The 13,381-nt window shown below is 35.0% G+C and overlaps 1 protein-coding gene and 1 long non-coding RNA gene across 8 annotated transcripts in view; one reads left to right on the top strand and one right to left on the bottom strand.

The window, feature by feature from the left end:
- LOC140621459 (uncharacterized) overlaps positions 1-4,798 on the top strand; it is a 43,987-nt gene extending 39,189 nt beyond the window's left edge. Inside the window, exon 4 of the long non-coding RNA XR_012021162.1 lies at positions 4,650-4,798. This is a non-coding gene — a long non-coding RNA (uncharacterized lncRNA). The remainder of the gene's footprint in view (positions 1-4,649) is intronic.
- Positions 1-13,381, bottom strand: part of ROBO1 (roundabout guidance receptor 1) — a 1,129,252-nt gene that overhangs the window by 111,247 nt on the left and 1,004,624 nt on the right. For all 7 annotated transcript variants that reach the window (XM_072806522.1, XM_072806527.1, XM_072806524.1 and 4 more), the window contains 2 exons: positions 2,811-2,931; positions 2,327-2,465 (listed from right to left, as the gene is read on the bottom strand). In XM_072806522.1, coding sequence (XP_072662623.1) covers positions 2,327-2,465; positions 2,811-2,931 — 260 coding nt within the window. The remainder of the gene's footprint in view (positions 1-2,326; positions 2,466-2,810; positions 2,932-13,381) is intronic.

The following is a 13,381-nucleotide window of genomic DNA, read 5'->3' as shown; positions in this document are numbered from 1 at the left end:
AAAGTTGGCATTTCTTCATTTATTTCCTCAAGCTACCATCAGCATACTAAAATTAAAAGACCATTAAATAAATCTTTACTATATGCTGAACTTTGTTTTATAGTTTTCATCCTTTAAAATATTACAAGGACTACAGGAAGTATTGGGGTGCCTGGATGGCACAGTCGGTTGAGCACCAGACTCTTGGTTTCAGTTCAGGTTGTGATCTCGGGGTCATGAGATCATGCCCCACCTTGGGCTCTGTGCTCAGTACAGAGTCTGCTTGAGCGTCTCTCTCCCTCTCCCTGTTTCTTCCACTTGTACGCTCTCTCTCCACCCCCTTAAATCAATCAATCAATCAATCTTAAAAAAAAATGTATGAAGTACTGTACTCATTTCCAGATTGCAGGTGAGAAATTAGAGGCCTAAGAAAGTAAGGTAGCCTGGTTTTGGTTGCAGCAGTCTAGTGGCAGAGTTGATACCCAAATCCAGGCTCTCATTCTAGAGTTTGCTTGCCTTGCCTCATTTTCTCTCCCCTTCAATGCTGGGTTTATTGTGAAGTTTAATTTTAATCCTCTTTTTACTCTATGTAATATCCCTGAGTTATATTAGCTACTGTAGGTTATATATTGATTAGCTGCACAAACATTCCCAATCCCTATTTCATTGAAGCTCCAAATTCATAATCCCAACTGACTGATAGTTAGACATCATATCCCATGGGTACCTAACATTTCATATGCTGAATAAAACTTTCTTTTCTTTCCCCATCATATAAACCAACTTCTCCTAATACAATATCCCTGTGTCTTCCTCTACCAGCTCTCTATATCTAACAAATCATCCAATTCATCAGTTTAGTCTCAGAAATTTCTCTCTACTATGGACCCCTACCCTATCTCCTGCCTAGTTCAGGCAATCCATATCTCTTATCTGGACAAAAACAGCAATAGTGACCCTGCCATTAGCCTTGCCCCACATTAATGTAATATCCACAGTGCTAAAAAATTATCTTCTCTAAAAAGTAGAGTTCAGCCAATCCTGGCTCAGTTGGTAGAGCATGTGACTTTTGATCTCAGGGTTGTAAGCCTGAGGCTCAAAGATTGGCTGTAAAGATTACTTAAAAATAAGATATATTTTTTAAACATTTATTTATTTTTTAGACAGAGAGCACGAGCGAGCACTGAGGGGAGGGGCAGAAGGAGAAGGAGAAAGAGTCTCAAGCAGACTCCATGCTGAGCATGAAGCCTGATGAAAGGCTCAATCTCATGACCCTGAGATGGTGACCTGAGCTGAAACCAAGAGTCAGATGCTCAACCAACTATGCACCCCAGGCAGCCCTAAAAATAAAATCTTTAGAAATAAAAAAAGTAATCCTGTTCATACTATCCCTTTTGACTCATCAATGTGCATGCAATAGGATTTACAATTCTACAGTCTATTATACAAAGTCCCTTATAATTTGGCCCCAGTGTCTCCAACCTGATATAACTTCTTGCCATATGCCCTAGGAGGTAGCCAGGTTAAAGTTTCCACCACTCAAAATGTGCGATGTTCTCTTTCAGGTTTGTGTCTATGTTGTAATGTCTCTTTTCCTGGAAGACTTTCCTCTTCTTTCTTGCTTTTCAAATTTATATGTATTTTTCAAGACATTGCTTACATGTATTACTTTCCTCTGAGAACTCTCTGTGGATTTCCTACTCCCACAGGTCACCATTTATGTGACAAAGGGTTTGCTATGTTATTTTGTATCTATCCATACAAATCTTCTTTTGGGAGCTCCTTGTGAGCAGAAACTGTAACCCCAAAACCTAGCAAGGGCTCAACACGTTTGCTGAATGAATAGACAGACAGCTTCAAGACAACACCTGAAAGCTTCATTCCCCGAGGCTGCAAGTGTACCTCTGCTCTTGACCAATTTAAAGGCTTGACAGATAACAAGAGACTCTGACTTCTACCATTCCTTGGTGATTTTGTAGCTAAGGAAATAGAAACCTGCTTTGTGGTTGGTTCATATCTCTGTCTTTACTGCTGTGCCTTCTTTCTCTTTCCTACCTACTTTCATACAAGAGATTGTTATTAATTGTGGTTGGGCAGAAGAAAACTGTTTAAGGAATATCACATTTACAAGCGTTCCCTGGGCAAACCAGGGTCATGGATCTATAGTTCTATGTGAAACCCTCAGAGAAAGTATGATAACCTCTTGATTCTAATTATCTCTAATATTGCATCTGGCCCCTGATCAAAAAGTCTAGAGTAGACTAGTCTAATGGCATGTATATAAGCAGTGGTCTGAACAGTGGAATTTCTGAGTAGATGGATCCTATCACTAAATTGCAATCTGTACCTGGATTTGGGCAGTTCTCCATCGTCTTTCCTCCATCGTACCGTAGGCACAGGGTCACCTCGAGCCTCACATTTAAATTCTGCACTGTCATCCACAGTTACAGCCAAGTTACTAGGTCTCTTCACAAATGATGGTCTCTCTGAAATAGAAAAAGCCATCTTAAGGACATATAGAAGTGAACAAACTAAAAACACTTTTAGATGTTCATAAAGACATTTATAATTTAAAATATTATTTAGAAAATTATTTCACATAGCTCCCTTCTTCTAGAAGCCCCTCCCTAGGTTTAGAGTTTTCTCCTAGTTTTCTTCCCATGTCGTGGCTACTTTAGCTCAGGTTACTTGGCTAATTTCTTGTCTCCTCTCCCATCTCACAGAAATATTCATTTACATTCTAAAAAGGTCACTTCTTTCTCACTGGTATAAACTAAAAAATGATAAGAGGTCTACTTTACAGTGAGCAGAGTAGTTAAAATTTCACTTACCCAAGACAGTTAGCTCTGCTACTTCACTCTCACGTTCCCCAACCATGTTGGTACCAACACAAACATATTTGCCAGCATCACTTTTGCGGGTGTAAGTAATCATGAGCTTTCCACCTCGTATCTTAAAAAAAAAGTTTTACATAAATACTATTAAAATTACTTTAGCCATGTCTACACAACAGAAGTCTTCATAAGTGAAGTCTACTTTCCAAACAAAGAACAAAGCATAATTTTACCAAAAGGCCAATGTGCAGTACTTGCTATATTTATAGGTAGTAACTTTAGACAGAATTTATACCAAATATGCAATATAAAAGGTACAAAATACTTTTACTTACCTACATCTTCTTACACAGTTATTACATTCCGTAGAACTAGAAATTTGTATTTCTAAACTAGCCAAGTTCTTTCATATTATTTAGTTAAATGAAAATGAAACAACTGCATGAATAATTTGGTTAGCAAGCAGGAAAAAAAAGGAAATTCTTAATACCATATAAGTATAATATGTAAATACATATTAACTATAAGCGATTTCCAGAAAGCATATTCTAGTACTAGATGTGGAAATAAAAAGTCTCTAATTTATCAGTTGCTTTAAAGAAATATATCATTAAAGATCCAAAACAGTGTAGAAACTGACATGTTCTAAAAAAAACATGGGTGTTGCTGCTGCCCAAGTAGTTTCTGAGGGACTTAAGAGGCACAGACTGTCAGATCCCAATAAAACATCTTGAAAGTCATTTGGACTCACTCTTGAACATTTAATTATTTGAAGAAGAATTAATTACAAATATAAGCAGACTTCCAGTACAATAAATAGGCTGAAGTTAACCATGAATTAAGATCAGGATGCAGAAATTGAACTATCTTTACTTAATTTAGTAGACTTTTGGTGGGTTGTTGGGTTCTATTACCCATGAATATCTATAATGCTCTGAACCTGAGAAAGGTTTTGTCAGGGATAACTTCTAGAATGTTTCTTCATGTAGGTTTTGATCTCAACCTCACAGTTATTCTGTACAGTGTACTGATGAAAGGAAGGAAGGAAAGGTAGGAGGAAGCAGAGAGAGGGAGAAAGAAAGAAAGAAAGAAAGAAAGAAAGAAAGAAAGAAAGAAAGAGAGAAAGGAAAGAAGAAAGAAAGAAAAGAATAAAGAATAGAAGGAAGGAGAAAAAGCAAAGAAAAGAAAAACAAAAGGCAGACAGGAAAGAACTATTCAAATGGAATTTTTTTTTTCATCATAAACTGGGAGTTTATTGTAACCACTACTTTATAAAGGTGGGGTCATACTGTTTTCGGGTACCTAAATTCTTAGTTTCAATACAGATACCCAAACTAGATAGTGTCCAAGTTTTTATGTCTTAGTACAAACCAAATATTAACAGTGCAGTTTTAATTTCTGTGGCTTTTAGGACTTATTTTTTCAGATATTTTATTAAAACAATAATCATGATTTTCTAGGTGCCATTACAAAAACCACACAGGGATGGGGCAGTTGGGTGGCTCAGTGGTTGAGCATTTGCTTTTGCTCATGACTCAGGGACACACACAGGGACTTTTCTCTATTTTGCTCATGACTCTCCCCACATAATAGAATATTGCCTGCACATAGTGGTCATTCAAATGATTTTTGTTGAATACAAACTGTTTTTATACACAAAATCTAGTCTGTTATCCAATGGAGCATTTCTATAAAGGTTTACAGCAGTTATAAGATATGTTATATAAATATATTTTTTCATATACATTTACCTAATTTCACACAGAATAATACAAAGAAATAAATGTTTTTTTTTCTGCTTTTTTTATTATTATTATTTTTATTTATTTATGATAGTAACAGAGAGAGAGAGAGGCAGAGACACAGGCAGAGGGAGAAGCAGGCTCCATGCACCGGGAGCCCGACGTGGGATTCGATCCCGGGTCTCCAGGATCGCGCCCTGGGCCAAAGGCAGGCGCCAAACCGCTGCGCCACCCAGGGATCCCCAAAGAAATAAATGTTACACAAAAACAACAAATCTTCCACAAGTTAACGATAGTCAATACTTTGTATTCAGTCTTCTTTTGGTATGTACACACTCTCTCTCACACAATATATAGATCCACCTCTACGTCTTTATCTATATACACACACTTTTACTAAAGTAGAATAATATAGTATATGCTCTTCTGTATGCATTTTCAACTCAATAATATGAGAATATTTTTACATTTCAAACATTTAAGACCTTGTATACAGATCCTCCCCAAAAATTTCAATGGCTATATAGTATTCCGTTATACATAGTATTCCATTATATAGATTTATCATATTTTACCAAATCCCTATTGATAGATGTTTAAGATTTTCATTCTCCCCTCTTCCAAATCAGCATCTTTTCTCACATGTGCAATTATCCTGTTAGAGAGTCTCAAAGTGGGAGTCTTAATTCAAATGTATATCCAACCTTCAGGCTATTGGTTCACAGTGCTGTTTTATGCTTCATAAAATGGCTTTTGTGTGAATATATCATTTAAATTTTAGTTTTTATCATAATCCTGCTGTGAGGCTGTTAGAGCAAGTGTTATACTAACTTCATTTTTCACTTAAGGAACCAGCAGCTCAGTAAAGTATAATCTCCTCTCCTGAAAAGCTCCACTATGCCCATCATTACCGTATGTTTAAATTTTGTGTTTAAATGCCAGATTTCCTCCTTGACTATGAACTCTGAGGCAGAGAAGCATATCTAGCGTATCTAATTTGTCTTTTAGCCCCAATACTTGTCACAGTATCTAGTAAATAGTAAAAAAATGTGGAAGGAAAGTGACTTGCCCAATGTCACTTAGCAAGTTGGAACAGATTTTAGCCAAGATATACGCCTTTGGCTACATGAGATGTACAAATGACAGGAAACACACAGCCCATGGCACTGTTAAAATTGCAATTTAATAAATGTGAGTTTAATGAGCTTGACTTCTTGAGGTTCAGAAAATGTGAGAATCATATCAAGATCCATTCTAAGATCTGCTGCAACCTTTTGTCATATACTTATTTTGAAACTCCTTCCATAAATGTTTCTAAAGTCTTGAGGAAACAAAATTTTTCCAGCAAAAATGAAGGTGACAAATTCTATTCCTGATAGGAAAGTTAAATGATCTGAGATGTGGTCCTAGATGTTCCTTTATTGGTTCTTTAATTTTGAATAAGACATTGAACTTCCCCTTATGCCTCACAATCTAACTTTAAATGTTTTTTCATATTTAGGTGGTCACTTCATTTCTAAAGGGATTATACATTAATAAGTAAAATTTATAGCAAAATAAGAGGAAGTAAATACTGCAAGTTTCTTTTTGCTCTAAAAGTTAAGTCAATGAGTCATATCCACATACCTAAGCCTTATATTTATAAAGCTTTACAAATAATTTTAGAATATATTCAAATGTGGAGGAAAATGAGAGTCAAAGAATGATAAAGTGTAAGTAATTTTCAAGAGTACAGACATTTTTATAGCTTCAGTATAACATAGCACTAATTTACTTTTACAAATCTTAAATACTTGGGAATGTAGAGTTTTAAATCAACTCACTGATGCACACGTGGGGCACCAATTAACATTACATATTGCAGCCCAGCACTGTTTTATTTTGAAAGGATCTCTATACATTGAGTAGAAGTGGGATTGTGTTAACATGAGTTATGAGGGGGCTGCCAGGAGATTCTCAGACAGGGGAACATTCCAATATTGTGGTGAGTGGGATGAAGCAATAATTAAGGCGAACTACAAATTCAAAGAAAGCTATCAAATACTGAAGAATGTGTTGCTCACACTCTATTCCTACAACTCTAGCTATACCCTTGACTTTGAACCACAGGAGTGTAACCTCTGCAGGTCCAATATATCCGTGCGGATTTTTTTCAATAAATACTGTACTGTAAATGTATTTTCTCTTCCTTATGGTTTTCTTAATAACATTTTCTTTTCTCTAGCTTACTTTATCTTAATACGGTAGAGAATACATATAACACAAAAAAATAAGTGTGTTTGTGTTATGGATAAGGCATCTGGTCAACAGACTCTTGGTTAAGTTTGGGAGGAATAAAAAGTTATACACAGATTTCTGACTGTGTGGCCACCCCTAACCTCTGTGATGTTCAAGAGTCAACTGTATTCACACTTGGCTCAGTCCTGAAAAACTCTTCTAAATCCATCTGGTAGGAGACTTATGCTTTGGAAACACATAGCTGTATTTTGCTACTAAATATAAATAGAAAAGCCATTCCTCTTCTATAAGATTTTATTTTACAGACTGCTTTGCTAAACCATGTTTACTGTTCAAAATAAAAGTAACCCATGAGGCATTTTACAATATATTTTCTCTGTCCTTTGCAAGTAAATACTAGTTGTATGGACCACTCTGTCATTTATTTCTGTGAGAAATGTTTTTAAACGAATCAGGTTACCTTGAGAAGCTTTATTTCATTAGATTCATATAATATGACAAAAAGCATACATTTATCACACTTGTTCATTTATATGTAATTTCTGTATCAATGAAAAGAAGCTAAAATAACTAATCAAAGCCTAAAAAGAAAAATATTAATCTTATAAGACATTTCAGATGAGAAAAATGCAATTTTTTTCTTGACTTAATAGCAGAGATATTAATCATCAATGGCTTCATGAAGTCAACTATATTGCACCTTTTTTCCCCACTCAAAGTATTCTTTACCCACATTGTCTGGTTGGAACCAAACTGAAAATGAAAATATGTATAGAAAAATTTAAAAAAGAGAAGACTTCTAAATCCCACATAATCTTTCAAATTGACCAAAAGTAGATATATTCACATAGGAAAGCAAAGTGAGCATGGCCCAGGAATCACTGTGTCTTAGAATATAACTGTGGTAGCAGGCAAGGCATCTACCTCTGTTTTTCCTCTCTAAAATGGGGATACTCTTAACACACTTCTCCAAGGATACTGAGTTACATGAGATAAGTATATAAAGTACTTAGAAAAATGCCTGCAGGTCATCATAATTATATATTATACTTATGGATGATTAAAGATGCATGCATTTGTCTAATCAAAACCCATCTTCCTTTGCAAGGCTCCATCCAGAAGCTTTTTATTAAAATCAATTAGTAACACATCTTCCATTGCTTTGGTCAGAAAAATGTTTATCTGCATCAGCACAGCAGAGCCTTAGGAACAAGTAATTCTCAGGCCAAATATTTATTTCCTCCAAAACAGTGATTCTTTATGAGGGCAGTTACCTGCCCTCTCCCAGGAAATATATGGCAATGTCTTAAGGTATCTGTGGTTATCACAACTGAAAGGGGGCAGCAGGGGTGTTACTAACCCATAGTGGGTAGAGGCCAGGGAGGCTGTGAAACACCCTGCAATGCATAGAGGAGTCCTCTACAAATAAGGAATTATCACACCCAAAATGTCAATAGTTCCGAGGTTGAGAAATTTTGTTTTAAAGGTCTGGCTCTGGCCTAAGGATAAATGCTGGATTAAAATGACAGAAAGAAGGGAAGGGGAGTTAAAATTAGACAAAATAATAAATGTTCATTCTATTTGGGAAATCAGTGCTGTGACTTCAGGGATTAGGATAAATACCCTCCCCCCACACACCTTCTATACCATTAGTAAGACAATTTCATTATAAAATACTACATTCCATTCTATACTCACTGGCAATAATGCTTAAGGGTCCCCAAGCAGGCATTACGACTTAAATGGAAAACTAAACAAGCCTCACCCAACCTAGAAGAAATATCTCTTTAGAGATGTCAGAGACTGAAATTGACAAAAGTGAAGGAAGAAACAACAAAGTGCAGCAAATAGACAAATACAAAAAAAAAATAATGGATGAAAATGGTAGTCTTCAATGTCTATAAATTCAAGTTGATTCTGACATTATGTCAATGGCCGAATGGAAACAGCTAAGCAAAAGCCAACATTTTATTCTCTATGGTCCCAATTGTAGACTATATGGTGGTCTGTTTTTTTCAGTAAACAAAAGAACAGGGAAAACAGTACTATAACCCTGATCAAATATAACACACCAGCTCCCAAACAGGACATATTATTAATAATCATCACTTTATGTTGAGTCATATAATAATACTGATTGTAAAGAGTGACTTTACACATTCTATATCTTAGTGCCCCTTTGTAAACCAAAAATTGACATTTCCTCTCTACATAGAAGAGGAAAATATGTCTAATACATACAAAACACTGTAAATGTGAAAATAGCCATATTTAAAACAATCTAAGAAATATGTCTTGGCAGGTCTCTTCCTGCAACTGGATCTGACAGCCAAATTGTAAACCTATCAAAAACGAGTTTGTATAATGAACAGACACTATGTTAAACACTGCATTGCAGCAACACTTCTTCAATTAACATAATCCCGGTGGTGGAGAAGCATAATGTGTTAAACTTTCAGACAATACGCTGGCATCTAGCCTATGTCAAAAATCTAAGGCAGAGGTCCTACTTCCTCATTACCATATACCTTACCAGACCATGGTGGTAACCACATCAGAAACCCACATTTCCATAAGCTCTAGACAGTGCTTAAAGGGGGGCCGCAGCTATCTACATACTTGATAAAAACAAAACAAAACAAGTCTCCCAGTGGACTTGCTCTTTTTGAGGAAGGAGACAGAAGAGGAAAAAAAGAAGAAAGTGGTAAAGAACTTTAGAGATTTAAATACCAGCCTCCAAATTTTTTTTAAAGTGTTTCAGAGACATTAAGGTGCAAAACACATCAATGTATTTGATATACAGGATTCTTATAAAGTAGCATTTTCCCTTTAAAAAATAATACATGGTCATTTTCCTTAGGCGTAAAACATCTCTCTTAGCACTCAAATATTTCTCTGAAGCTACTGAAAATCACTTTGTAGAATGTTTTTATCTTTACTACAATGTTTACTACTACCAAGATACTATAGAAAAATGAAGCATAAGGTGTAGCTTTTCTTTTTTTAAAAGATTTAATTTATTTATTCATGAGAAACACAGAGAGAGAGAGGCAGAGACACAGGCAGAGGGAGAAGCTGGCTCCATGCAGGGAGCCCGGATGTGAGACTTGATCCCAGATCTCCAGGATCACAACCTGGGCTGAAGGCGGCGCTAAACCACTGAGCCACCTGGGGCTGCCCACGGTGTAGCTTTTTAACCAAAAAGATTTTAATTTTTTTTTTTCCCAGTAAGCATGAAAAAAATCAGAATTAGAACTTCAATGAGAATTATTTCCAGAATACAAAAGAAAACCTGATTATCTTTGTACACAAAAAAGCATGTTTTCTTTAAAAAAGTAAATTAAGTAAGCTTTTTGTCTGGTTATTCAATGAAGTATATAGTCTACCCTGCAATCAGTACTTACAATCAGAAATAAAGATGAACTTAAAATGAACTCCTTGGTATGTCTTCATTTTCTACCCTAAAGCAAGTCAGATGATTTGCAGTATCTGTTACACAGGATTTTTTTTTCAGGCATCACCCCCACAATATTAGCCACACACCTCTAGGTTAACATACTAACCCAACTGGGGCTAATTAACTAGTTTGGCTACACAAAATCTTTTCTGCCTTTAATTACATTAACTTAATATGACTTGAATTCAGCAGACCAAAAATGAAACCACTAATTATATTAAGGCCTTCAAAGATGATTTCAAATTGCTAACCACCAAACTGTCATATAATTTATCTCATTTCCTTTAATAGATTTTGCATTTAAAATCTGTGTTCCTTATGAGAAATACTATTTTTAAAGTACATCATCACAACAGATTAAAAGAATAATGATTTAGGATGCTAGAAGAGAAATATGTTTAAATAATACTTATCAGACATATGTAGGTGTCATCATACCAGTGAAAAATTGTGCAACATTAAATTTTTACAATTTTCAAAATGATTTAAAGGCTCAGAAATATTCATTTACAGTAATAAAGGCTTAATGAGCAGGGTTAATATGAAGAGTGAAATTTTTAAAGCACCTGGGCTTAGAACTTATTTTCTGAAAAACTTGATTCTTTACCACTGTTATACTATTTTTGCAAAGTAAATATGAAGAGACAGTCTAGTATGTATCATCCTTAAGCAATTTACTACTAACTCTCTTTGAGTAGAATGTCTGTTCCTAGTAATGCTGTCAATTCTGCCTGGATCTTTGACCTACACCATGAATATCAAGCTGTTGTGAACTAGAGAAGTACTTTGCATGGGTTTAAGACTTCTTAATGACAATGAGATGCAGGTACCCCAGATGGCCAGCCATGGCCCCCAGACATTCTCCTTGGTGAAATAAACTGCAGGGCAGTTTTGGATGTTCCCTATGGAGTACTTTCAACAGAGACATGTAGAGAAGAATCACAATAACAGCCTTTTCACCCAAATATCATATTAATTCAACAATGACAACAAAAATAAACCAAAAAGATATGTTGTTTAAGCAGGGAGCAGAGAGAGAAGGAGGGGAATTAAAATAATATCCACTACTTTCCAATCTGGCTGCAAAAGTGGTATCAACCTTGAATGTAAACAATTCAGATTAAAGCATCCATGTTTTCTCCAACAGACACTACAGTAGCATCTTTCAAAAACAACCATGCTTTATCACATTCAAAATTAAGCAAAAAGACTGGTGGTAGTGGAATTAATTATTCATACAAATGATAGATAGCAGATTGGATAAAATACATGTCTCATAGCAATCTAAAAAGATTACAACCAAGTAAAGATAATTCATATAATTCAGATCTTACACAGTATCAAAGAAATTACTGTATTTCTTATACCTATAAGTAGTGCAAAAAGAACAGTTGATAATTAGAATGTTTAGAATTAAATAATTTCATGTTTTTACTAATAACATTTTAATATCATATGTAGATACTTTATATCTCTGAATGTACATATTAATAAATGTGTTCTTGTTCACTCTTTGGAACCTAATTTTAATGTAGGTAATAATCAGATACAAATTTAAATTTTTGATAAATGTCTGCTATCAAAAATCACTAACCTAAAACTATTTGTATCTATTATTTACTCACTATAAATACTTTTCTTAGTATATAAACAAATTCCAAGAAAATTTTTATTTATTCTGTTTATTTGTACTACTTTTGTAGTATAAGAGTACAAGAAAAATAATGCTTTTTAAAATACCATGTATCCAAAAAAAAATATCATCTATCCATGACATGATTTCATATTTTAGTCTCCAGTTTAAATTTTATTTTAAATAAGTATATAGACAATAAACTAGGATCAGCCAAATCACAGTTCTTCCTGGCTTACAAAGTTTATTTCCTTTTCTTATTTTTCATAGAGGCTACTATCTCTCAGTTAATTTTCTGAAAAAAGTTCACTTCTCTCTATTCCTTTATCATTTTGGTTCAGAGACCTTAGAAAGGAAGGGGAGAAAGAGAAGAAATAGAAGGAAGAAAAAAAATTGCATTTTTAAAAATATTTCCCACTCAAGTCTCTTGATTAGATGTGACCTGGTTTCATGCTGCTCATCCAAAGGTTGTTAGGTAAAGCTGCCATGTACTCATCACCAGTTTGATATGGACTCGTGACACAATGGCTGTACCAAAGAGATGTGTTAACTGAGAAAAATAGATTATAGAATAGTATTTACAATATTTTTTACTATAGATTATTTTTAAAATTAATTTAGATTTTAATGGCACTATAAAAAGTTTTCACCTGGGTATTACTAATCCACTGACTCATCCATTCTTAGGCAAAGCCCATTTCCTGTCTACAGTCTACTTAAAGTGTAAATAATGTCCATGAGATTTGCACAAAAAATCTTATATAAAAGATGCCTCGGAAAGTACATATTTGTTATAAAAAATATGAAAATGACAAGTTGAAAGCAATCAAATGCCCATTTTCCATTTTTCCTGCTTACATTAAAAGGGACAGCATTACAAGGAGAAAACCATAACTGGTAGGTCTTTCGACTATTCTCTTAGGAGTAGAATAGAGAGGAAAAATAGGCAATTAGGATCTCTCTATTGGTGTCCCATATTTGCTTAGGCTACATGCATAGAAGAGAACATGATCCAATTTCATTTGTTTGCGGGTACACTTTACAATACCATTTAAAAACCAACATGATTTCAGCCAGGAGTTTAAACACACTCAGTCATCAGAGGGAAGCAACAAGAGACTCATGCAGAAAAAGCAATTATCCCAGTGGGAACACGTGGCTCTACACAGCTTGGTGAGCTGCCAGCTGAGAACACAGGCCTGGGAGAATTGCTGCCTATGACTATGGCAGCTGCATTTCTCTGTTATTTCCATTTCTCCTCCTAAACTTTTCATTTCTCCCTCCTAGCAATTTATAAATTGGTAGTTGGCTGTTTGCTGCTGCAGAAGCACACCTATGATAATTTGATTACAGACTACATCAGGAAGGGCTGTATTGCTAATTGCAGGCAAGTAGGAACCACCCTACAGAGAGACATCGTTAAGTTACAGGGAGAGGATGATTTTCTTTGTGAAGGTATAAATTATTACCTTTCTGTCTATCTAGTTTATATCACCAG

Source organism: Canis lupus, chromosome 30, assembly GCF_048164855.1.
Source record: "Canis lupus baileyi chromosome 30, mCanLup2.hap1, whole genome shotgun sequence".
In the NCBI taxonomy this organism is placed as follows: Eukaryota; Metazoa; Chordata; class Mammalia; order Carnivora; family Canidae; genus Canis; species Canis lupus.
This window is presented reverse-complemented; position numbering and strand designations above follow the sequence as displayed.